The sequence below is a fragment of the Hemicordylus capensis genome, chromosome 4 (genome assembly GCF_027244095.1).
Source record: "Hemicordylus capensis ecotype Gifberg chromosome 4, rHemCap1.1.pri, whole genome shotgun sequence".
In the NCBI taxonomy this organism is placed as follows: domain Eukaryota; kingdom Metazoa; phylum Chordata; class Lepidosauria; order Squamata; family Cordylidae; genus Hemicordylus; species Hemicordylus capensis.
This window is the reverse complement of record NC_069660.1, coordinates 20,428,735-20,454,410: the sequence shown is the minus strand read 5'-3', so window position 1 is coordinate 20,454,410 and position 25,676 is coordinate 20,428,735. Positions and strand designations below refer to the sequence as shown.

At 43.7% G+C, this 25,676-nt stretch overlaps 2 protein-coding genes across 10 annotated transcripts in view; one reads left to right on the top strand and one right to left on the bottom strand.

Moving 5' to 3' along the window:
• LOC128321980 (serine/threonine-protein phosphatase 4 regulatory subunit 1-like) overlaps positions 1–11,851 on the bottom strand; it is a 75,568-nt gene extending 63,717 nt beyond the window's left edge. The window contains exons 1-2 of one of the 7 annotated variants that reach the window (XM_053242604.1): positions 767–1,137; positions 356–400 (exon numbers count right to left, since the gene is read on the bottom strand). In XM_053242604.1, coding sequence (XP_053098579.1) covers positions 356–400; positions 767–773 — 52 coding nt within the window. In that variant the 5' untranslated portion in view covers positions 774–1,137. Of the gene's footprint in view, positions 1–355; positions 401–593; positions 737–766; positions 1,138–11,794 lie in introns of those variants that run through there. The other 6 variants (XM_053242598.1, XM_053242599.1, XM_053242602.1 and 3 more) reach the window with 6 other exon arrangements.
• The window catches only part of RAB22A (RAB22A, member RAS oncogene family), a 59,100-nt gene continuing 34,375 nt past the window's right edge, over positions 952–25,676 (top strand). For all 3 annotated transcript variants that reach the window (XM_053242607.1, XM_053242605.1, XM_053242606.1), the window contains exons 1-5: positions 952–1,499; positions 13,212–13,291; positions 19,821–19,902; positions 24,930–25,001; positions 25,440–25,546. In XM_053242607.1, the coding sequence (XP_053098582.1) occupies positions 1,464–1,499; positions 13,212–13,291; positions 19,821–19,902; positions 24,930–25,001; positions 25,440–25,546 (377 nt within the window). In that variant the 5' untranslated portion in view covers positions 952–1,463. The remainder of the gene's footprint in view (positions 1,500–13,211; positions 13,292–19,820; positions 19,903–24,929; positions 25,002–25,439; positions 25,547–25,676) is intronic.

Genomic DNA, 25,676 nt, shown 5'->3' with positions numbered 1-25,676 from the left:
AAATAAATATCATTAACATAACCGTGTTTACTTCCAAGAAGTGGATCAGAGGTGTTCAGGGCACAGCAAGGGAACAGTCCAGTTCCAAGTCCCCAATTTTAAAATGCAAATTCCCCCCTAAATATAGCAAGCTTCCTTCAAGGGGGGTGGGAACAGAAACCATCATCTTCTACAATCCTCTTCCCTCCGCTCACATGCTGGGGAAGTAGCGGGGAGGGACGTGAACACAAAAACAGCCTTTTGATTATTATTTTGTTAAAGAGGGAGATAAAAGAGCTTTGATAGAGAGAGGCGACCATCGATTTCTTTGCTATACGTATTCTTTTTTTAAAAAAAAATGAAAACAGTTACTCACAATCATCTAAGTCATCCTGCAAATCCACAAAATACAAAGGGATCCCTACAAACAAAAACAGAAGAGAGAGAGAGAAAGAGAGAGAAAGAGAGAAAGAGAAAGACACAGGGGGTTGGTTGGTTGTTGTTTTTTCTTTTCTTTCCACAAGGCTCTCTCTCTTTTTTCCCCCTTTTTTTTTTGTGTGTGTGAGGAGACAGCGACATATATTTTAAATATACATATATACACACACACATACACGCCACAGCCACAAGAAGAAACGGAGAACCAGTTCGCAAAGCCTGACGCCACCGTGAAGCACCCTCTTAGACCAAGCGCAGACCACACGATTTAAAGCTCGCGGAGACCAAGACGGACACAGGCACCCCGACTCCTCCGCACCAAGAAGCAGGAGAAGCGAAAACCACTTACCAGCCATTTTGAAAGGGACATTGGTGGGCAGGAAGGAGGAGGAGGAGAGGAGGAGATCTGGGCGTGCAGAGGAGGAGCCGCCGGAGCTGCCTGATCCTCCGCCGAGCCACACACCCCAGCGCAGGCAGAGGGCCGCCGCCGCCGCCTCCCTCAGGGGTACATCATCACCTCGAGCAACAGCTCCCCCTTATTGCCCAAGCCTTTGCTCGCGCGCACACATCTCTCGCTCATTTTTTTTCCAGAAGGCACCACTATTACTATTGGGGTATTACTGACAGGAAAGCACACCAAGAGGCCCCGCCTCCTCCTTCCCTGCCTCTCTCCTGCCGTGTCACTGAAGGGGGCGGAGAGGCCCAGTCAGGTGACCGACGTCCATGGGCCGCCCAAGATGGCGCCCGGTTTGTGGAGTCTGAGGAGGAAGAAGAGGAGGGCTTACCTGTAACTAGGAACCGGAGGAGGCGGGAGGCAAGCAGCGGAGGGAGAAGAGAGGGCGTGGGAGAAGAGGAGCGAGGCGGACCGCGGCGTTGGGCTTCCCCGCTTCGCGTACCTCTGGAAGACTCCGCTTTGAGGGTGGGCGGGCGGAGGCGGCCCTTCGATGTGTGCCTTTTTCCAGGGAGGGGCCATGTTGTGCCTGGACGGTGCCCGTGGTTCGTAAACGCAGCCGCTCCTCGTTCTCTCGGCCTCCTCTTCTCTTACCATGGCTCTGAGGGAGCTCAAAGTTTGCCTGCTCGGGGTAAGTAATGAGGGGCGAGGGAGGTGGGGTCGGAAAGTTTTCGCGCAGGCACATGGTTCTGGGAGAGAGAAGGCAGGGTGGCTTTTGCCTTCTTCCAGGAAGGTTTTCAGACGTGTTTTAAATAGTCTTCTTACAGGCTGTTAGGACTATTACTAATAGGCCTCCTTACAGGAGGAGGGGGATGCCCGCATACTTCTTCCTAGTTCTCCTGTGTGTCTTGATGTAGGAACTTCGCTCTCTCCCGCGGGATATCATGTCGGAGCTCTCCATTTCCTTGCAGAACACAGTCCAGGTGTAGGTTTAGGTAATATTCCTAGTATTAGTTGGGGTCTGGCTTCTGCGGTGGCTATGTAGAGGAGGGTGTGTTCTGGTATCGCCGCTTGCAACCCAAACCTGTGCATGCTTATTTAGAAGTCCTGCTTCCTTCCAGGTAAGTGCGCATGAGACGGGCAAACGCATTGTGTGCGCGCCTGTGTTTTCGTAATGAAGAAATATTTAGTGCTGCAAATGATCACTTCAGTCATTGTAGGATCTCTAACATCTATGGGTTAAGAACTGAATAATCGGGGTTTTCTTTCCTTTTTAAAACTGGACTTCGAAAACTTTCAGTGGTGCAAGTTTTGGAAGTAGTCTATAAGTATCCAGACACAACATAACGTAATGATTGATATTGGGAAGACTTTGTTCAAGAAAGGCCTTCACTTTAAGGGTGAAAGAGGGTACTGCTTAAATCACTGTGCTTTCAGTATAAAGAAGAATGAAATCCACTCAGGTATTCAGTTTGGGAGACGTTAGTCTGTTTACCCAGATTGTTCTCCCCTAACACTTTGTGAACAAAACTCATATACAACTGCCTAAAACTTGGGCCCATTTCTAAACTGGTAAAAAAGGTTCAATGTTGGTTGGGTTTCATGAAATGCAGCTGACTCAAACCACTTCATCTAGTCCAAAGGAATGCTGCTGGTTTCAATAAACCCATATATAATGAATATTGGATCTGTTGTATCGGAGATGGATCAGCTGTGATGCTTTAAAACATGACTTTTTGGCTAGCTGAAGGTTTTGCCTTTACTTATGTATTAATCCAGAATTGTATTAAGTCATTTTGGGCTCTCACATCTACTCTGTTGACAACAGCTTAATATTTTTATAGTTGTTCCAGGTATATTACAGGAAGCATGTATGGCCTTTCATTAAATAGGGTGGGGCTGAATGAGTAAGAAATTTGTTGGACTAACTAGTTTGACACCTTTTAATTTCCAGTCTAAGTTGTTTACTATCCACATCTATAACATTGGTCCCTACAGAGTTGCTGGCAAACTGCTTGCTAAATTGCAGCAGTTTGCAGATGTCACCACTGTCATATGCATTACAGAGGCATCACTGCCTTACTTAAAAATGGCATTTTAATAAAGGGGAATGCTAAGAGACCCAAGATCATCCACGTCTAGTCAGTGTGTTATACAATCTTAAATAGAAAAATGAAGTACCACCGTTCTGAACAGAAAAATCAAGCATTACAAGTTTTTGGACAGGGCAATTATCACTTGACTTTACATTGACAACCCAATATGGGGCATATTTATTTATAAGTAAGTCCCAGTGACTCAGAAGTGACTGTTCCTAGGATAACATCCTTACTCTGCCACTATCTCATGGTGTGAAGTGGGCGTTGGAGTTAAAATAAGGTACAAAATAGACAGTAGATATGGGCCTTATCTAGCCACCTAGTGGCGCAGCGGGGAAATGCTTGACTAACAAGCAGAAGGTTGCCAGTTGGAATCCCCACTGGTATGTTTCCCAGACTATGGGAAACACCTATATCGGGCAGCAGTGATATAAGAAGATGCTGAAAGGCATCATCTCATACTGCGCAGGAGCAGGCAATGGTAAATTCCTGTTGTGTTCTACCAAAGAAAACTACAGGGCTCTGTGGGTGCCAGGAGTCAAAATCAGCTTGATGGCACACTTTACCTTTATGGGCTTTATCTATCCCTAGTACAGTATCCATCCCGTGGCTGTTTCTTATGTTTCTTTTTTAGATTGTGAGTCCTTCAGGGACAGGGAGCCATTTTATTTATATATTTATGCATTTATATCTATGTAAATGGCTTTGGGGACTTTTGTTGAAAAGCAGTGTATAAGTATTGGTTGTATTCGTAGAATCTACCAGATAATATCATAGAAAGAGAAGTTGTCACTTAACATATAAGGGAATGGTACTTTCCCACTTACAAATAATGCTGATTGAATTTTTTAAAAATTAAATTTAAATGACCAAATATAGCAGCTGATTTAAATTTTAAAATTCATTTTTTTTTATATATTTCCTAAATAAAAGGGCATATTATACAGCGGCTATTCCAGTGGTGGTGGGCAATAGAAGTAGTAAAGTTGGCAAGTCGGCAGGCCATTACAGGGGAAGGGAAATCAGAAATTTAATAGCTGTTTCTCCTTCCAGCTGTCATGCAAGCTCTTTGACCTCGGGGAGCAATGCCAACTACCCACTGAGCCTCACCTTGCTCCTCTGTAATGCTAGGTCAGTCCAGAATAAATCAAATAATCTATGATCTGGTTATGGATGAAGGGGCCAACCTAGTATGTATCACTGAGACTTGGCTGGGAGAGGCCCGTGGCCTACTCTGGTCCTAGCTTCTCCCTTCAGGGTACTCTGTTGAGGAGCAGGTAAGGGGACGTGTGCAGGGAGGCATACTAGCTGTAGTCTACAAGAATAACACCTTCCTTACCAGGATCCCTGTCAAAGTGTCTGACCATATTGAATGTGTGTACTTAAGTTTGGGGACCAGGGATAGCCTGGGACTTCTGCCCAACGGAGTCCCTAACTGAGCTGATGGACTTGGTCTCGGGCTTGGCATTGGAGTCTCCCAGGTGGAAGACTGGGGACTTCAGTGTTCACTTTGGGACCAATTTGTCTAGGACAACTCAGGAGTACATAGCAGCCATGGCAACTATGGGCCTATAACAAGTGGTATCAGGACCGATGCAGGTTGCTGGTCACATGCTTGCTCTGGTCTTTCACCTGATCAGGATGGTGTTCGGTGGGTGGGGACTCCTGGTGATTTCCCCATTGTCATGGAAGGATCATCGTCTGGTTAAAGTTGGACTCTCAATCAAGAGAGGGTGAGGGACCTATTAGAATGGTCTGCCCTAGAAGGTTATTAGATCCAATAAAATTCCAAGAAGCCTTGGAAGGATTTAGTGTTGGCTCTGCCGGTGATCCTGTTGATGCCCTGGTAGAGAATTAGAACAGCAAACTGACCAAGATGGCAGATATGATTCCTCTTAAGCATCCTCTCTGACCCTCTTCAAAACTTGCTCTGTGGTATATGGAAAAACTATGGGAGCTGAAGCGGCAAGATAGACGACTGGAGTGCAGGTGGAGAAAGACTCAACTTCAATTCGACAGATTATTATATAGAGCACATTTTAAGAATGTACTGTATGCTTAGGCAATCTATGCTTAGGCAATACATGTGGCAGAGAAGCAATTCTTTTCTGCCCATATTGCATCTGCAAGCTCTCATCCAGTGGAGTTGTTCAGGGTTGTGAGAGGGCTAGTACATGCCCCTCCTCCCTTGAATCAGAATTTAGATCTATCAGTTACCCACTGTGACACTTTTAATGAGTTTTTTGTGGATAAAATCTCTCGCATTCAGGCCAAATTAGACTCAGACCCCAAAATTATTGCAGAGTCTAATGTGGAGGTGTCCAGCAACTCCTCTTATGTGCTTAGGCTGGATCAGTTTCAGTTTGTGACTCTTGGTGATGTGGTCAAGCTGCTTGGAACGGTGTGGCTTACCACCTGTTCTCTTGACCCATGTCTGACATGGTTTGCACTGTCTAGCAGGGGATTGTTGTAGAAAGCCTAGTAGATATTATAAATGCTTCTCTGAGGGAGAGCAGGATGCCCTCGGGTCTTAAGGAGGTGATTATCAGACCTCTTCTGAAGTCTAGTCAGTCTCGAACCTTCCATTGCTGGGCAAGGTCACTGAGAGGGTGGTGGCCTTTCAGCTTCAGACAGTCTTGGAGGAAAATGAACTAGACCCATTTCAAACTGGCTTTCAGGCAGGGTTGGAGACTGCCTTGGTCGACCTGATGGATGATCTCCAATCAGGAACTGACAGAGGGAGTGTGAATCCATTGGTCCTTTTGAATCTGTTGGCAGCTTTCAATACTATTGACCATAGTATCCTTCTAGAGTGCCTGGAGGGTTGGGGGTGGGAGACACTGCTTTGAAGTGCAGTGCCTCTCATATCTCTCAGGCAGATTCCAGATGGTGTCCCTTGGAGACAGTTGCTATCTCCAAATGGAAAGTTTTATATGGCACCCCTCAGTGCTCCATTCTGTCTCCAGTGCTTTTTAAACTTCTACATGAAACCGCTAGGAGAGATCATCAGGAGATTTAGTGCCGGGTGTTATCAGTATGCTGATGACACCCAAATCAGTTTCTCCATGTCAACATCATCAGGTAAAGGCATAACTTCCCTAAATGCCTGCCTGGAGGCAGTGATGGGCTGGATGAGAGATAACAAACGGTCAGAACTCAGGAGACAGTTTTGATTTGCTGATTCTGGATGGGGTCATACTTAGTCATGTGCACCAGACCGCGGAGCTGCGGTTCGGTGCTGGGGTGGGGGGTTCCATTAAGGGCGGGGGGGCTTTACTTACCCCTCCCGCCCTTTCCCGCGTTGGCGCCGTAAATATTGTAAGAAATCCGGGCGGCAGGATCCCTCGCCGCCCGCTTCTATTACCGATTATGGCTCTGCTCCTCTGAATTTTAAACATCGGGGGGCGGCAGGGTGCTTCCCTCGCCCGGACCGGAGATTCCGACGGAGAAACGGCGCTCGGGCGGCAGTGAGACGTCCATCCGCCCTCCCGCTCCCTGCCTTGCCGAGTGCAAAGTGCAGGGAGCCTTCTGCGCACGCGCGAAGAAGGAACTAGGAAGCCTTCTTCGCGCGTGCGCAGAAGGCTCCCTGCACTTTGCACTCGGCAAGGCAGGGAGCGGGCAGGCGGACGGACGTCTCATTGCCGCCCGCCCGAGCGCCGTTTCTCCGCCGGAATCTCCGGTCCGGGCGAGATTTAAAGGGGCTTCAGCGGCAGCAGGGGGCTTCGAGGGGGCGGCAGGGAAGCACCCTGCCGCCCCCCGATGTTTAAAATTCAGAGGAGCAGAGCCATAATCGGTAATAGAAGCGGGCGGCGAGGGATCCTGCCGCCCGGATTTCTTACAATATTTACGGCGCCAACGCGGGAAAGGGCGGGAGGGGTAAGTAAAGCCCCCCCCGCCCTTAATGGAACCCCCCACCCTAACCCTCCTGAACCAAAACCACCCCTTCTCCAGACCGGTTCGGAGGCCAGTAGAATGGCCTCCGAACCGATCCGTGCACACCCCTAGTCATACTTCCCCAGAAGGAACAGGTACACAGTCTGGGAGTGCTTCTGGATCCAAACTTCTCCCTGGTGTCCCAGGTTGAGGTGGTGGCCAGAGGTGCTTTCTGTCAGCTTTGGATGATATGCCATCTATGTCCACTTCTTGAGATGAATGACCTCAGAACAGTGGTACATATGCTGGTAACCTCCAGGCTGGACTACTGCAATGCGCTCTATGTGGGGCTGCCTTATGTCATCCAGAAACTGCAATTGGTATACAACTTGGCAGCCAGATTGGTCTCTGGTTCATCTCAGAGAGACCATATTACTCCTAAACCAAAAGAGCTAAACTAGCTGCCAATAAGTTTCTGGGCAAAATACAAGGTGCTGGTTCTAACCTATGAAGCCCTAATCGGCTTAGGCCCTGGTTATTTAAGAGAATATTGTCTTGGCCATGAGCCCCACCGCCCATTGAGATAATCTGGAGAGGTTTGTCTGCAGTTGTCAGCAGCTCATCTGGTGGCTACACAGGGATGGGCCTTCTCTGTTGCTGCCCCGAGACTCTGGAATTCACTCCCTGCTAAAATAAGAGCCTCTCCATCTCTGACAACTTTTAAAACATCCTTAAAGATGCATTTCTTCACCCAACTTGATTGTGGTTTTAAATTGTTTTAAGATTTTTATTTTTGTCTTAATTTGTTTTATGTTGTAAACTGCCCAGAGACAGAATTTTGGGGCAGTCTACAAATTAAGATATATATGTTTGGTTACTATAGCTTTCAGTTGTATGCTATGTTCTGCAAATTCCATTTGCACAAGGAGAAAGATCTCAGTCTACCTCCTACTTCCCTCAGCTCCCTGGGCTCTTGGGAGCCTCCTTAGCAGAGTGACATGCAGCATGGAGGGCTGCAAAGGGAAGGAAAGGCTGGTGAAAATTCTTCCTCTCTTGCAGAAATGGAACTGCTTCTGTTTGCAGAATACATTGTTAGGATACAACCTAGTGATTTAATGTTGCTTCATTCTGACAACCAGGCCTTACTTAAGAACAGTCCTGCTGGCTCAGGCTTGAAGCCCATCTAGTTCAGCATCCTGTTTCACACAGTGGCCCACCAGATGCCTCTGGGGAGCCCACAGGCAAGAGGTATATGCATGCCCTCTCTCCTGCTGTTGCTCCCCTACAACTGGTATTGAGGGGCATTGTGCCTCTAAGGCTGGAGGTGGCCAACAGCCACCAGACTAGTAGCCATTGATAGACCTGTCCTCCATGAATTTGTCTAAGCCTCTTTTAAAGCCATCCAAGCTGGTGGCCATTACCACATCCCATGGCAAAGAATTCCATAATTTAATTTTACACTGTGTGAACAAGTACTTCCGCTTGTCGGTCCTAAATTTCCCAAACTTCAGTTTCAATGGGTGACCCCTGGTTCTAGTGTTGTGAGAGAGGGAGAAAATTTTCTCCCTGTCCACTCTCTCCACTCCATGCATAATTTTATACACCTTGATCATGTCTCCCCTTAATCGCCTATTTTCCAAGGTAAAGAACCCTAGATGCTGTAGCCTAGCCTCATAAGGAAGGTACTCCAGGCCCCTGATCAGCTTGGTTGCCCTCTTCTGCACCTTTTCCAGTTCTACAATATCCTTCTTAACATACAGTGACCCAAAGGGCTTCCTTCCCTAAATAAAGATCAGTGACCAAACCTGTATGCAGTACTCTAGATGTGGCTGCACCATAGATGTGTATAAGGACATTATAATATTAGCATTTTTATATTCTGTCCCCTTCCTAATGATTCCTAGCATGGAATTAGCCTTTTTCACAGCTGCCACGAACTGAGTCAACACTTTCAATGAGCTGTCCACCACAACACCAAGATCTCTCTCCTGGTCAGTCACCAACAGCTCAGATCCCATCAGCGTATATGTGAAGTTGAGGTTTTTGGCCCCAAAATGCATCACTCTACACTTGCTTACATTGAACCGCATTTGCCATTTTGTTACCTACTCCCTAATTTGGAGAGATGTTTTTGCAGCTCCTCACAATCTGTTGTGGATTTTACTACTCTAAATAATTTAGTGTCACCTGCAAATGTGGCTGCTTCGCGGCTTACCCCAACTTCTAGATCATTTATGAACAGGTTAAAGAGCACTGGTCCCAATACTGATCCCTGGGGGACCCCACTTCTTCCTTCCTTCCATTGTTGACTACATCTCCCATAAGCCCCAGCCAAAGGCCATTGCAGCTATGGATAATGGGAGTTGTAGTCAAAAACATCTGGGAATCTTTGTTACAGGGAACACTGTGGGGCAGATAAAACTGCTTTGGGGACCAAATCCAGCCTGTAGATTTGGAACATACAAGGAATAATCCAAGAAGTTTAAGGCCAAAGATTTCTAGCCCCACTGAAACCCCAAAATTAAGTTATAAAATATTGTGTATGGGTTTCCTGGACTGTTCTAAGAACAATATGGTTCTTTCATTCTGCAGCTATTTCAAAAATTTCACTCCTAATAATTATAACTCTCTTCTGGTCTTCAGCCATCTTTTTCATCTTGTGGCATCTTCAATATTCTTTTTGGCCTAAGCCTAGATGCATCTGATGAAATGGGCTCTAGTCCATCACAATGTATGCTTCAAAGAATCTTGGAGATGTCACAAAACCGTGTTTTGTATATTTTAATAGCCACCTTAAGTGGTACAGCAGGGAAATGCTTGACTAACAAGCAGAAGATTGCCAGTTCAAATCCCCACTGGTGGGAAACACCTATATCGGGCAGCAGCAATCTAGGAAGATGCTGAAAGGCATCATCTCATACTGCGCAGGAGGAGTCAATGGTAAAACCCTCCTGTATTCTACCAAAGAAAACCACAGGGCTCAGTTGGCTGCAGGAGTAGAAATCGACTCGATGGCACACTTTACCTTTAACAGACTACTACAAATACCCCTCTGCAATTCACTTTTCTTTTAACCTTGCTAATTCATTTACAGGATACAATAAACTCTCCTCTTGCCTCCATTTTACTTGCCTAAACACAGTGCTTCTTAAATTCTCTGATACGCCTAAACATATTACAAGGAACTTGTTAATAGAAGACTTTTCAAAGTTATTTTGTAAATCTTTAAACTGATGACAGGTGGGAAGGGGAAATACATGTTACCCGTTGGACAATGAATGTGCCTTAAGTGACATAGTTAAGCAGGGTGCATAAAAATAATTAACAAAAAATACTTGTTTTTAAAGATTTGTTTGTGTGTGTGTTTAATTAAAATGAAATCCGGGCAATGCAAACATCTCTTAAACCTGAACTGATGACCTTCTTATGAACTTCACAAACTTATGAAATACTGCTTTCCCTTGTAAAGAGAACTGTAAAAAAAACTTGATTACCCTTCATGAGCCAGTATAATAGTCCAAGTACTTATATCTTGGCTTGATATTGGAAACCTGGTAGGCACAGCAGATCAGCACAGGTGACACCCATTGATCTCATTGATCCATTCTGGTGACTTTTTACTCCTATTTAATGTCTAGTACCGTAACTACTCAATCTCTACAACTGGCTCTGAGTCAGTACTATTATGATTATTTTTTAACCTATTAATGAAAGAACATGAAGATCCACTTTCCATCTTGTGATGAACATTGATTCACTCAGAAGTTCTTTTGTGTATTTTAGGGCAGCAGGGCAATTATATGACAAAGGAAAAGGGCAGACTAAAACAGAAGCAGCATTCTCAAGTGTCAATTACAACCAGTACCTGTAAAGAAAAACAACCCCAAAACCTAGCATGGCTACAGATAAGAGAATGCCTGATTGGGAATATTTTGAAGAAATTCCTTCTTTGAGTAAAGGAGGAAGATGTAGCAAATGAGTACAACATGGCAATAGGGAGTGCTCCTAACATTATACTTTTTTAAAATAGTTTAAAATCAAGAGATAAAAACAGCAGACTACAGACAAAATAGCTAACACCATGGCAAGGATTTCAGGTACCATTTAAGGCATGAACAGAACAGACTTTACCTAGTGCTAACTGAGCAAAGAGACACCTTTTAAAAAGTGATGATTCTCTTTGAGTGGGGGCGAGCAACTGACCCTATCCAATCCCAGCACAGCATCCTTCCAGTGGCTGTTGCTGGTGTTATTTTTAGATTGTGAGCCCTTTGGGGACAGGGATTTATTTTATTTTATTTATTTTTAAAAATTCCTCTATGTAAACTTCTTTGGGAACTTTTTTAAAAAAGCGGTATATCACTGCCTAGAGATTTATATATCAGGCAATATAGCAATATGATAAATATAAACTAGCTTAACCCACACAGAGCATCTGCACACTAGTACTTGATTTCTCCCCTCACCCCCTGCCACAGCCCCCCTCACCTCAAAAGATCTCTCCACCCTCACCTGAGCCGCACTCCTGCTGCTCCTCCTCCATCCCCCTCACCCCTCTTGATCGCGGCTACAGCATTGTGGCACCTATTGGCCAAGCTTCAGCCCCCATTCCCAGAGACATCCTCACCCGAGCCCCGCTCGTGCTCCTCCCCAAAGGAGCAGCAGCAGTTTACCAGGCCCTCCCTCGCTGCTGCCACCGCCATGGCTGCTCGTTCCCCTCAGGCCACGGACACACCCAGGCCCATCCCTTGCCTGACTGCCTCCCTCCGCCAATGGCTTCGGTAACCCCAAACAGCAGCAATGATTGACTGGGCCCTTCCTTGCTACTGCTGCCACCACGGCCACTCGTTCCCCTCAGGCTGCTGACAGGCTCGGGCCTGTCCCTTGCCCTTCCTTCTTTCTCTCTTCCCCTCACTCTTCCCCTGTCTTTCTTTCCCTCTTTTCTTTTTTCTTTCTTCCTCTCTCCCTTCCTTAGTTAACAGATCTTGTTTCTAATCCACACAACAGCACCCACCTTCTCCTGAAGGGGCTCTTTCCTCCCTCATGACCCCTCTCTTCAAAAACCCCTGCCCACTATCCTTTCATTCATTCATTATCACCATGATGCTTCTGCTCTCACAGGCTCCCCCACCCCCATCTGCATATGGAATCTCCACTGCCCAATCACCACAGTGCTTCTGCTCACGAATTCTTGCAAGAGCTGCCACACAAAGGATTAGCCATGGGTACTAATTATAGATATAGGTGGTAGTAGTAGTAGTAGTAGTAGTAGTAGTAGTAAAAATACACTTGAATTTTATTTCTCTTTTGGATTGTGTATGTCATGTCCGAGTAATATCCAAATATGTGTGCTCCATAATTGTGAAACCCCTTCTGCTAGATGACACCAACTTTATGATGGAGCCAAACTACTTGTGGCTGTGAGGAGCTCCAATTGTGCAGCAAAATGAACATTTATATGCCCACCCTTCACCACTCTACTGACAAGAGTAGTCTCTCAGTGTATACTGACTATCCCTATTTTGGAGCCCTTGTCAACAATTTGTTTTTATCAGTTGACCACTTATGAAAGGTTTGTGTGTGAGTGCTGGGCCAAGTCTCCACCCTACTTTTTATATGTAGGTTGGCAACTAGTGGGCCAGGCAGCTCCTTTCAGGTGGCTAGATTTGGCCTAAAGATTGCTATTTGCTGATTCCTGGGCCAAGATCACAGCTGGAGATTAAATTGGGATCTAACTTGTTGAAAAGCTCCCTCGGCTTGTAACTGAATATTTGGGCTGGGTTTAAAAGTCCTTTTCTTTTCTATTGACTGCATTGTGTTGATTTATTTCTGTGTTATGGAGGTAGTTGGGGATGCGGTTGCCTCACCTTTTAATGTGTGGCTTGGCTCAATTGCCTAAGTTACCGAAATGATTTTACCAAGTGACACACTTCATTGGGCAGGCATCTTGTCCACTCTTTTGTGTTTGGTACATTAATATGGATATTTTCGGTTCACTTTACAAGTAGATGTGGGGTTAAGTAACTTTCAGGCATAGTACAGTCCTTTGATAACATGGAAACAAATGTTTTACACTACTAGTCTAATACACCAAAGCTCAAGAGAGGCAAATAGTTTTGGACAATGCTACCTTACAACATGGGATTGGCTTATACATCTTCCTATACATTCATAAATTATAACAAGTTTTGTTTGATACTGATATTCTGCCTGCTTCTTAGCTAAGAAAAAGCTAATTTTTATCAGGATTTAGGACTTTATTGTAGTTGTCTCCCTAAAAATGCTTTTAGATGACATCCACATTTTCCCTTTTTATGGAGCCAGGACTCCTTGTTATTGCAGAAGGGAGATTGTGGATGCTATCCTTTGACTATTATCAGTGCCTAAATGATCTCATAATTGGTGGTGTGTGTGTGTGTTTTTCCCCCCAGGACACTGGTGTAGGCAAATCAAGTATTGTATGGCGCTTTGTAGAAGACAGCTTTGATCCCAACATCAATCCAACAATTGGGTGAGAAACTAAAAAACGCTATCAGTCTAGAAAAATAAAATATTTAATATCTGATGACTGTATGTGTAGAAAATGTATTGTATAGAAATATAACTTGGGTGTAGAAGCTAAAATCCATATAAACTACATATTACCTGATTACCTGAGAAATAATATTGCCTGATAAGTAGTTGAGAATTTGAAGTGAAGAACTCCTAGGGCTGTTGCAGATGTAACATAGGTCTTCTCTCAGCCACAGCTTAAAAGATTGGGAGCTGTCCTTAGGAGCACTCATTCCATTTTGCCCTCTCTGGAATAAATCCCACCTGATCTTAACCTGCAGTTAAGGAATGCCAGCACTAAGCTGAGCCCTATGGTTAACATTCACCAGAGTTCGTGGATAATCCAGAGTTGAAGTTACCGTTTAAAACGGGTTGGCAACCTTTTGGAAGTGATGTACCAAGTCTTTTTTTCTGCTGTTGAATGGGAACTTGATGCACACCCCCTTTTGAGGCCTGCATACACAAGGCGAAGGGTCAGTCATGGAGGCAGCTGCTACTCTTGATGCGGGAGGAGGAGGAAGGGTCCTGGTCTTGCTACTGTCGGCTGCCACTTACTGGCTCCTTGCTATGCTGCCTCCAGCATGTCTCAGCTGCCTAATCTGGTCAGCCAGACATTGGAACTGAAGGGTAGGGAAGGAGGGACTCAATGAGAAGAAGTTCAGATCAGTGGAGGTGGGGCTTCAGGGGACCTGGCAAGAACAGAGCTTCTTGCCAAGTCCCGTGCAGCCCCACTTCCCTGCATCATTCCCTGAACAGCCAGGACTGGCAGAGGGAGACCTCAGGGAAGTCAGAGAGAAGCTCTCCTGTGCCCTCCCTCTGCAGAGTCAGCTGTCAGTGTAACATCCCCACAGTCCCCTTGGTGTTTAGTCTGCTACTACAATACAGTCATCCCTTGCCAACCACAAGGGTTCTTTTCCTGGAAAACCTCACGGTTGGTGAATTCATGGTAGACAGTAGATAGGAAAGCATTGGAAATGGGGTTAGAGGAATTGCGGTCGCAAAGGGGTTGGGGGGGGAAGGTGAAAAACAGAATCACCCAATGACCCCCCCAATTTTTTTTTTAAATTGCCAAACTGCAGATACTCAGGTCACGGTTGGCAGGACTGGTGACAGTTTCCCAGTTGCTGAAAGGGATGTGCACAAACTTGTTTGGAACCTGCCCTTTTACAGGCCTCCGAACAAGTTTGAACACAGAGGTTCGACATTCAAAGGTGGGGGGGGGTGTCACACTTCAAGGGCAGTGAAGGGTGTACTTGCCCCTCCCTCTGCTTTCCCCCCACCACTGCTCGGTATTTGCAAAGTCCTACAGGGCGGCAGCGTACCTCCCTGCCGCCCCGTCCGCTCCGTGGCCAGAAGTAGCTGGCACACATGCCGCACTCAAGCCCGCCCGGTTTGCGTGAGCACAGCATGCGTAAGCACCCGGTGTGTACACGCATGCCAACTACTTCCAGCCACTTCTCGCCAGGGAGTGGATGAGGTGGCAGGGAGGTACGCTGCTGCCCTGTAGGACTTTGCAAATATCGAGCGCCGGCGGAGAAGAAGTGGAGGAAGGAATAAGTGCACCCTTCCCCACCCTTAAAGTGCAACCCCCACCATCAAAACACCCCCGCCTGGTTCCATGCACATACCTAGTTACGGATACTCAAATCTGTGATTGGGAAACCTGCGGTTGGAGTGAGACAACTGTATGGCATTTTTCAAAAGAGATGTGTATACATTGCCAGGTACATGAATAACTCTACTCTCACATATACAAACAAACATTAATCAACTGATGAACTTAACTTACTAATGCATGAGCAGGATCCTAAGTTCCTGCCTGTTGGTGGTCATATTTATGGAAACATCGTTAACAAATTCCACATCATTTCCATGCACAGGTGATTATGAATCTCTAAAAAAAAAAATATCAAGAAGCACAAAATGTTATATCAGATTTTTTTTCTGTAATGGACAGTGTTATAATTGCAACTAACTTTGAAGTTTAATGCTATACAAATGCTGTACAAAAGGTCTAAATGCTGTACAAAAGGCTTAAAATCTTGTTTACTTAGTGGAAGAAATATACTGACAGGCAGAAGATGAAAGCCAAACAGAAACCAGTATGGCTTCCACAATGCAACATGTACTGAAGTATAGAATTGCAGCTGGATGTTGTGATGTCTACTAGCATTATTCTTGAAAGGGATTAGGAATATTTATAGAAACCACCTAATGGCGCAGTGGGAAAGTAACTTTCCTAGGGAGCAAGAGGTTGCTGGTTCAAATCCAGCATGGAAATATAGGGAAACACCTATATCTAGCAGCAGCGATCTAGGAAGATGCTGAAAGGCATCATCTCATACTGCGCGGGAGATGGCAATGGTAAACCCTGCCTGTATTCTACCAAAGAAAACCACATGGCTCTGTGGTCATCAGGAGTCGACACCAACTCAACAGCACAACTTCACATTTATATTTATAGAGGCTAAATTTATCAGTATCTAGTAGCCATTGGTATAGCCATAAATGTAATCCCCACTGTACACAATTACCTCTGCATGTCAAGATGATGGAACAGTTAGCCCCTCCTAACTTGGCAAAGAGGCACCTTTAACGTAGTGATTCTCTTTATTTAGCAGGGGAAAGTAACTGGCCCTCTCCACCCCCAGCACAACATCTCTCCAGTGACTGTTGCTGGTGTCTATCTTATGTTTCTTTTTAGATAGTGAGCCCTTTGGGGACAGGGATCCATCTTATTTAATTGTTCTTTCTCCATGTAAACCACCTTGAGCCATTTTTGGAAGGGCGGTATAGATATTGAATGAATGAATAAATAAAATAAACCATGGAAGTGATGAATCTTATTAATTTCCTTCGAAATGTATTGTTGGCTGTTGGATTGCTGCAGATGTATGTGGATCATTGCTCTGACCCAGAGTGACCATCTTTATATTCTCAGGTCTTGCCTAGTTTTAACAATTTGGTGAAATGCTATTCAGAGGTTCAAACAGTGCAAAGGCTTACGCAGTGACAGGGCTTAAGAAAAGACATTCACTACCAAAGTTCAAGGGGGAAAGAGAACAAATGGAAGATAGTTTTTGAAATAAGCAAGCATTGGTTGCTTATTGCTTTTACCCACTGAACTTGAAGTATCCTAGGAAAGGCTCTTGAAGAGAACAGATTCGTATCAGAATTCCACAGTTGTTTGAAAAGGGGCTTCTGCTGTGTCCATATCTGGCCCTGATAATGGGCAAGTGAGTGCCCTTTTCCCCTGGTGAAGGCTGTCCTTTTTCTCCTCGCATTGCTTGACCCTCTGCACTCTGGGGAGAGCAGAATTGCCCTTCTGCAGTTGTAATTCACCTAGCCATGGTCGGTTTCCTCCAAGGAGGCAGAGGACTTGGAGCTGCTCTCGGTTCACATGGAAAACCAGTCAGGGTGGAAGCAGGAAATGTATAAATATTTTTTCTCAGTTCAGATGGCACACAAGTTGAGTCCTGATCTTAAGATGCAAGGTTCAAGAGCAAACAAAATTGTTATCTATGCAAATCCAATAGTGTATCAAATAATAAAAGGAAAAATCCTGAAGGAGCCTGGATTTTCGTTTATTAAAACGTAATTTGAGAACACCTTGAAAAGTTGTTTGAAAAACTAAATGTTTTATGCAAAGTAAAAGTCATATATGTTCATCTGTGATTTTACTTGTTCTGCCATATGAAATAGCTGTCTGCATTTTAGATCTGAACTAAAATAATCACTAGAAACACTTTATAGCCCACATTTCAATCCTATGTATTTGTCAAGCAGCAGCTTTCTTTTAGTTTTATGTAGTATATAATGGGGTTTTCTAGTAGTGGTTAAAATATTTAACTCTGCTTCATTGGCAACGTATTGAGGATCTTCTTCTGGTTGAGTGATATTGATGCAAAATAAGAATGTGCCAGCACAGTGACAAATTTCCTTTTGGCATGCTTCTCTTCCTTGCCAGTTTATATATAGTGTATATAATGGGTTATGTTCAAGTCTACTGAAGTTTGTCATCTCTCCTTGCAGTCAGGAAATAGTTCTTATTAAATGTCACGGTAACCTTTTTTTGCTTGTCATATAATAGGAATTATTAAAACAGACCAGCTAAATCCCAAAGCCCATTTATGTGGTGCTGCCATATTTCCTCCTGCTATGATATCAAGTTTGCATGTACCTGTCCTTGGGCTTGTCCATGTTTCTTGTGGAGGAAGCACTATGTGAACCCAAAGTAAACTTGTATATAGATACAAGAGACAGCAGCAATACCTAGGACTGCAACAGCTCTCAAAAGTGCTATAGCCCTCGCAGGCATCATTGTGGTCACATGTTTAGATGTGCACTTGTTTATGATTGTATAAGGCAACTTACTTTTAGATTGTGAACCACCCAGGGACATCTTTGTATGGGGTGGTATAGAAATGTTCTAAATAAATAAAAACTATTATATGCAGCTGCCTTATCAGTCAGAGTATTGATTCATTTAGCCCAGGATTGCCCACTCTTGACTGCTTGCCGGCGTTTCAGACGAGAATATTTTCCAGGCCTACTTTGAGATTCCAGAACATTCCGCCTGCAAAGCATGTATTCTTCCACTGATCTACAGCCCCCTTTCCCCCCATTAAATGGTTGCAATACTTCCCTCACATGACTCTGGGCATATGTAAGCCCAAAGAGATCACATGGAGGAAATTTGGCAGCACCACCAGAAGGTATGAACTGATCTTGAATTGGCTTTGGTAGTTCAGGGAAGATTAGGAACCCTTCTCAAACCATTTTGATGTTGTCTTCTAAGCATTTTATATTTAAAAGATTATTTTATATAACTTTGTCATACATAGTGTGACAGTTAATGCTTTTTTTTAGATGTTACTGGCTTATTCTTTCTTGCAATATCCTATGAGTATTTCTGTCTGTAGTTGGGAAACTGAGGCCATCCAACAATTCCATGGTCCCTACAGGGAGTTGGATCCCAACTTCAAAACTATCCACTGGCTGGCAACAATAAATGTTGCAGTCATTTAGGAGTATCATTGTCTGTTATAGACATCATCAGCATAAAGTTTGTGCATTGAAAATACAAGAAGACTCAAAACTATAAACAACAGGAAAGCAGTGAGGGGGAGAGAAAGGGAATTTAAACTCTGCTCATTCTAAATTACAGCAAAAGAAAGCTCTAGCTTAAACAAAAGCTATTGCATTAAACCATAATCAAAAGGAATATATTTATTTGTATTTGTGGTGTGTGTCTAAATTTGTACATGGTCATAATTTCCCACATTTCCACTACCCCTTGGAAGGTTGATGAGGAGACTTCCAATTATGTGTTATATAGCATTTTACTGCTGTATGTGATTGCTCTAGAAATTCTTTGTGCCTTCAGAATAGTAAAGAATCCTAAGTAGTGTTTCTCTGGAGAGCAGAATTCAAGACAGCGTACCTTGTCCATGGTCCAACTTCAGAAGCCTGAAACCATTTTCACTTCAGAGTACATGTCATTTCACAAATAACTTGTTTAGTTTTAGTCCAATATAGATGATTGTGCAGTGCAGAAAAGGTTACCGCTCTAAGAACATGCGGTGATTTATATAGCTTTGAGCTTGCAGTTGTTCTTGACTCTTCCAGAAAGAGTGCTCACATTTAGCTATGCAGGTGCCCTGTGTGTGTCAGACTCTTCTGGGATGGCTGTCCCTCAGTGGAAGAGCATATGCTTTGCATGTAGAAGGTCCCAGGTTCAGTCCCTCTGACACCTCTAGGTAGAGCTGGGAAAGACCTCTTTCTGAAACCATGGAGAACTGCTGGCAATGTGCGTATGTATTATACTGGAGCTAATAGGACCAAGGGCCGGTCTAGGTACAAAGCAGTTTCCTTGGCTTCCATTTTACACTCCATAGAACAAGCCCATGTTGTTCTGATTAATGATATATAAAATGCATCTGTCACCATTTTTGTTGTATTGGTCTCACAATTATCTTTATGTAATTGAGACCTACAACTTCTTGCATGGAAAAAATGCTTAATCTCCCTACTAGTGAGGGAAAACATAGAAGTTATTTTATAGCCGCCTCCATCCAATCCCACAATGTGGTTGGAATGTAAACATGCAACTGTGTGCTTTGCTTCTGCAATCTAGGGCCTACTATTGTAGAAGCCAAACTGGTTTCTTTGGCATCAGAGATCCAAAAGAGAAATCTAGTTTATGTTCTTGTACTAACCGTTCTATAGTGTAACTGGATTGTAATTGCAGAAAGCATTTATCTGCCTTTGTAAACTCTGCGTGCTCTTCCTTCTAGAACACAAAGTGAAATATACAAAGCTTCCTTCCATGTTTAAAGTGTCATCAATAGATTTGCGTCCAGTGTGTGTGTAGATTTTGTTTAAGATCCGTATATGGGAATTAATCTGATCTTAATATATGGATGGAGGAAGTTCTATTTTTTATTATGTAGTGTGTTCTGATGCATTCTTATATTTAACATTTTCAGAGCATCTTTTATGACCAAGACAGTGCAATATCAGAATGAGTTGCATAAATTCCTAATATGGGACACAGCAGGACAAGAACGGGTAAGTAGATGAGCTGTTAACTTTTATTTGTAAAGAGGTTTAAACAGACCTTGGTAGGTCACTAGAATGTTCCCAGCTTGGAATATTCAATTTATACAGTAGACTACAGTACTGCCTGTTGACAAGATCAGAAAACTGAAGTGATAATTCTGAAGATAATTAGATGTACCTAGTATTGTATACATTTTTAAAGCAATAGCCATCTACTTCCCTTTAATGTATACTTAATAATAATAATAATAATAATTCAATTTTGATACCACCCTTCCAAAAATGGCTGAGGGTGGTTTACACAGAGAAATAATAAATAAATAAGATGGCTCCCTGTCCCCAAAGGGCTCACAATCTAAAAAGAAACACAAGGTAGACACCAGCAACAGTCACTGGAAGTACTGTGCTGCGGGTGAATAGAATGTACTGATGACAAGGATATGATTGTATCCTGTGCTGGAGTGGCCTAACTTTGTAAGCTGCAGCTCTGATCTTTCAGATCAACCATGAACATATGTTTGCTCTGCTGAATTTTGATGGTGAGATTGCTTGAAGTGATGTAGCATGTTGTGATGGACCTGGCATTACTCTGTGCTCTTCTAGGGATCTACTCTCAGTAGAGATTGCTTTGGTCCCAGTTTAGGAGCACATCACTCCTTTGAGGTAGTCTGCCACCAGTTGAACACTGATCTAAAGCCCAGGCTCACACACAGCTTCAGGAATCCTAGAACTGTCTGTCTTGGGATTTACAGGCACTGTACGGCTGCAGCTGCACAACAAAAGCTGCATCAGTAACAAAAGGGAGGAATGTTCCCCCTTCAGAGCACTCAGGGTGGAATGGAAGTGTAAGCCATTCTTGAACTAAGATGGAGATTTGTGTTTCGTCACATATGTATTTGTCTATAAAACAGAGGCTTGGATATTCTACATCTCGAATAGTGTCATTTGTGAAACAGTTCCTAAAATCATTGGTAAAGCGCTCTCGCGCACGCGCTCTCTCTCTCTCAAAAGGTTCCTTGTGAACAGTCAAAACTTAGTGCAACAATACTTGGAAGTCTGAGCTGCACTTCTTTAAAAAGTCTACCTTCATTGATGAGTGGCTGATAACTGGTTATTTCACATTGTGCTGTACTTTGGGGAGGGGAAAAACAGGATCCAATTTTCTATTTTTACTCCTGAAGTAGAACTTTTCAACTTTTGCAATAAAATAACATGATACTTTGTCAGCCCTCTTACTCAGCACTGTGGTTATTTTCTATACAACAAGCACAGGGAGGGGGTGCTATAAAGCAAGGGTGCACAACTCTGGCCTTCCAGCTGTTGGACTACAACTCCTATCATCCCTAACTGCAGTGGCCAATAGTCATGTATGATGGGAATTGCAGGCCCACAATAGCTGGAGAGCTGAAGTTGTGCAGCCCTGCTATAAAGCATGTGGCCTTGGAGTTGCACGTGGTATCAGAGAGAGGAAGGCAACATGGTGAATGGGAGTGGAGGGCCCACTGCCTCTCCCTGCATCACTAACTGGAGATAAAAGCCCTGGCCACATTTCCCTCACAGTTGCTCACATGGTTTCTCCAGTTCTTGGTTGATCTAAAGCCCATATTGGAACAGGCTCCATCTTTAAACCCAGCTGGTTTAAACTCTTGTTTGTGGTGTTCTATCCACCTTTCCTTGCCTTTCTAAATTTCTGCTTTGGGTTGTGTCTTCTCTAGCAGCCAACCAATCTATAACCTTACCCTCCTAACTTGGAAAATAAGCACACTGTGTTCAGTACATTGGAGCTTCCTCCTCATTTCTTATGTTCTGTTACCTTGAACATTTTGGTCAGTGTATGACATTTAAATGCTAGGGATCCCATGCTAAGGATCATTAGGAAAGGAAAGGAAAATGAAAATATTATAATGCCCTTATATGGTGCAGCCACTATGGTGCCACACTATGGTGCAGCCAGACTTGTTTACAGTTGTGGTCACCGTATCTTAAGGAGGACATGGTAGAATTGGATAAGATGCAGAAGAGGGCAATCAAGATGAGCTGGGGCTTCTTAGTTTGGGTAAAAGGCGACTAGGGGGAGACATGATTGAGGTGTATAAAATTATGCATGGAGTAGAGAGAATGGACAGAGTACTTTATCGCTCACTCATAATACTAGAACCAGGGGTCATCCCATGAAACTGAAGGCCAGGAAACTTAGGACAGACAAAATGAAGTACTTCTTCACACAACACATAATTAATTTATGGAATTCTCTGCCACAGGATGTGGTGAGGGCCACTAGCTTGAATGGCTTTAAAAGGGGCTTAGACAAATTCACAGAGGTCAGGTCTATCAATGGCTACTAGTCTGAGGACTACTAGCCAGCGTGCTGTAGTGGTTAGAGTGCCGGACTAGGACCGGGGAGACCCGAGTTCAAATCCCCATTCAGCCATGATACTTGCTGGGTGAGTCTGGGCCAGTCACTTCTCTCTCAGTCTAATCTACTTCACAGGGTTGTTGTGAGGAGCAGCTTAAGTATGTAGTACACCGCTCTGGGCTCCCTGGAGGAAGAGTGGGATATAAATGTAGTAGTAGTAGTAGTAGTAGTAGTAGTAATATAGGCCACCTCTAGCCTCAGAGGCAAGATGCCTCTAAATACCAGTTGCAGGGGAGCAATAGTTGGAGAGAGGGCATGCCCTCACCTCTTGCCTGTGAGCTTCTCAGAGGCATCTGGTGGGCCACTGTTGGAAACAGGATGCTGGACTAGATAGCTCTTGGGCCTGATCCAGCAGGCTGTTCTTATGTTATTTAAATGATAGTTTAGATAACTTTAGAAGTGCTCAGGCATTGCAAGCTGCTAACTTTTCAAACCGGTCTCTCTCTCTAGAATTCAGCAGCGCTGAAGTGAGATTTAGATGGGTTGCTCTTGAAAATTGGCTGAAGCTTTTGTTGACTTGTATTGTTTTTCATCTATTGCACAACTCGAACTGGTGAATTAGCAAACTATGCCCCACTTGCTCTTCTAAGCAGCCAATATATCAATCAGCTGTTTGTTGTTAGTCATCAGACTTGCAGTAGATTTGAAGCATGCATGTAGCTATGAACATTTTTTCCTCTTCCTGTCAGTGCAGCATCGATTTTAAATAACCCGTTCTAGTGATTGCTTGGTTTAAATTTATCAGACCACAAAAGGAAATGCGTATTAATTATTTCCACGTTCCACTTAAAGTGATAGGCAATTTTCCTTCATTCTCATTGCTCTGTGTGTGTTATCAGACAATTATTTTCTAGGTGTGTTTTGTTAGGAGTAGGGTATCTGTTGTGGGAGGACTTGTTTTGGGAAGGGAGAATGAATTTTTACCACATGTAGTATTCAACTTCTTACCCTTGGAATGAATGGCTTATGAAAGTGCATGCTGCAATAAGTAGTCATTAAATTAGATATGGATGTCTTACTCAGGGGCCAGAGATGAACAAGTCAACATAGGCATTGAGACTTAGACTTGGGTACAAAAGTGCATCCTGTGTCTGGCTAGGAACAGTTATTGAGCCTTAGTGAGGTTATCTTGTACTCCTCTTTATGTTCCCTAACTAAATGTGCTCTGTAGTTTGCCTAGTTCTCAAATTACAAATATTTACCAGCCCAGCAGCATAGACAATTATGACATGAGCTTCATAAGCAAGGAAGCATAGACTATTCTTCATGTGTTCAATAAAGAATTCTCATGCCTACAAAAGCCCATGTTGCAAAAAAATATTCTTTAAAGTGTTGAAATGGTCTTTGAACTCTGCTTTGAACATGTAGAAAAGAGAACTTTAGTGCACACACAACTGTGTAAATAGTGGAGAAAGATTTATGCAGGGGAAAAGCAGCTGTTCACACAATTCTAGTAAAGACACCAGTTTCCTTGTGACTACTGTACTTCATTGGAGAACTGCCTTTTTGCAATATAAAAGTACTTGTTCCTCCTTATACTCAAAATAACCAGAGAGATCTTGAAGAATAATCATGTGACCTGGAAAGTTTGGGAAGGAAGGAAACTGTAGCGGTGCCTAGCAGTTTATTAAAGAGTAGATCAGAGGAAGTAATTTACCAAGTAGAATCCTCGACTTCTAAGCTGCTTAGAAGTTGTATATTCTGCTTTGTAAGCCACTTGCCCTGAAGAAGAGTTCTACTCAAAATGCATTCAGATCTACTCATTAATAAATGGCTACTTCACCATTCCTGTTTCCTTCCTTCCTATGAGTTGGTGTGGTGCTTTTTTTCCCCTTGTGTGCTTCTGTCAAGTCTATTTCGACTCCTGGTGCCCACAGAGCCCTGTGGTTTTCTTTGGTAGAATACAGGAGGGGTTTACCATTGCCTCCTCCCACGCTGTATGAGATGATGCCTTTCAGCATCTTCCATTTTAGCCTTCAAAGAAATGGTGGTGTTCATTGTTCTTGCATGTGTACACACATTGTTTGTGTACTCTCCTAATGTTTGTTGTATACATGCATTGTATATTGGGTCAGACTGAATATGGCACTCAAGGCAAGGATCTGCTCCTCTCAGACTTTGTGTGCCTTCCTTTGTATGTGATCGCTTATTGAACTGTCACATGTATAATATGGGTACCACTAATATTAGTAAGAACATAAGACAGCTCTGCTGGATCAGGCCCAAGGCCTATCTAGTCCAGCATTCTGTTTCACACAATGGCCTACCAGATGCCATGAGAAGCCCACAGCAAGAGGTGAGGGCATACCCTCTCTCTTGCTGTTGCTCCCCTGCAACTGGTATTTAGAGGCATCTTGCCTCTGAGGCTAGAGGTGTCCTATAGCCACCAGACTAGTAGCCATTGATAAACATGCCATTGATGAATTTGGTTAAGCCCCTTTTAAAGCCATCCAAACTAGTGGCAATCACCACATCCCGTAGTGATGAATTATGCACTCATATTAATATCATAGATTAATTATACGCTTATATCATAAGGCACCCATGCCCCTTATTTCAGTCTACATCCCCCACCCCACCCCGGTCATCTGTCATTTATATATGGCTTTTCTTTTTACAGTTCCGTGCTCTAGCACCAATGTACTACCGAGGGTCTGCAGCAGCCATTATAGTTTATGACATTACAAAAGAGGTAAGAAAGATAATTTTGTCATACTCTATTAATGCACTTGTGTGTGATACTAATTCTGTCATCAGTACAAATTCTGTCAATTAGTATCACACTTGTGTGTGTGATACTAATCGGGGAGGAAAGCTGGTCTTGTGGTCTCAAGCATGAACTGTCCCCTTTGCTAAACAGGGTGTGCCCTGAATTTGCATTTGAATTTGTAAGCATTATAAGATATTCTCCTCAGGGGATGGGGCTGCTCTGGGAAGAGCATCTGCATGCGTGCATGCAGAAGGTTCTAAGTTCCTTCCCTGGCATCACCAAGATAGGGCTGAGAGAGACTCCTGCCTGCAGCCCTGGAGAAGCCATTGCCAGTCTGTGTAGACAATATTGAGCTATAAGGACCAATAGTCTGATTCAGTATAAGGCAGCTTTCTATGTTTTTATCCTTCTCTATTGCAGGAAACATTTTCAACATTAAAGAACTGGGTGAAGGAACTTCGACAGCATGGTCCTCCCAATATTGTTGTAGCTATTGCTGGAAATAAGTGTGATCTTAATGACGTAAGGTAAATGAAGCTGCATCTTATCCAGCTGAAGATATAATTTTGGGTAACAAGCCTCTAGTATAATCACTCCTTGTATTTTGAAGTTTCCAGAAAGATCTGGAGAGATTTGGATATTGTAAATTGTAGCCTG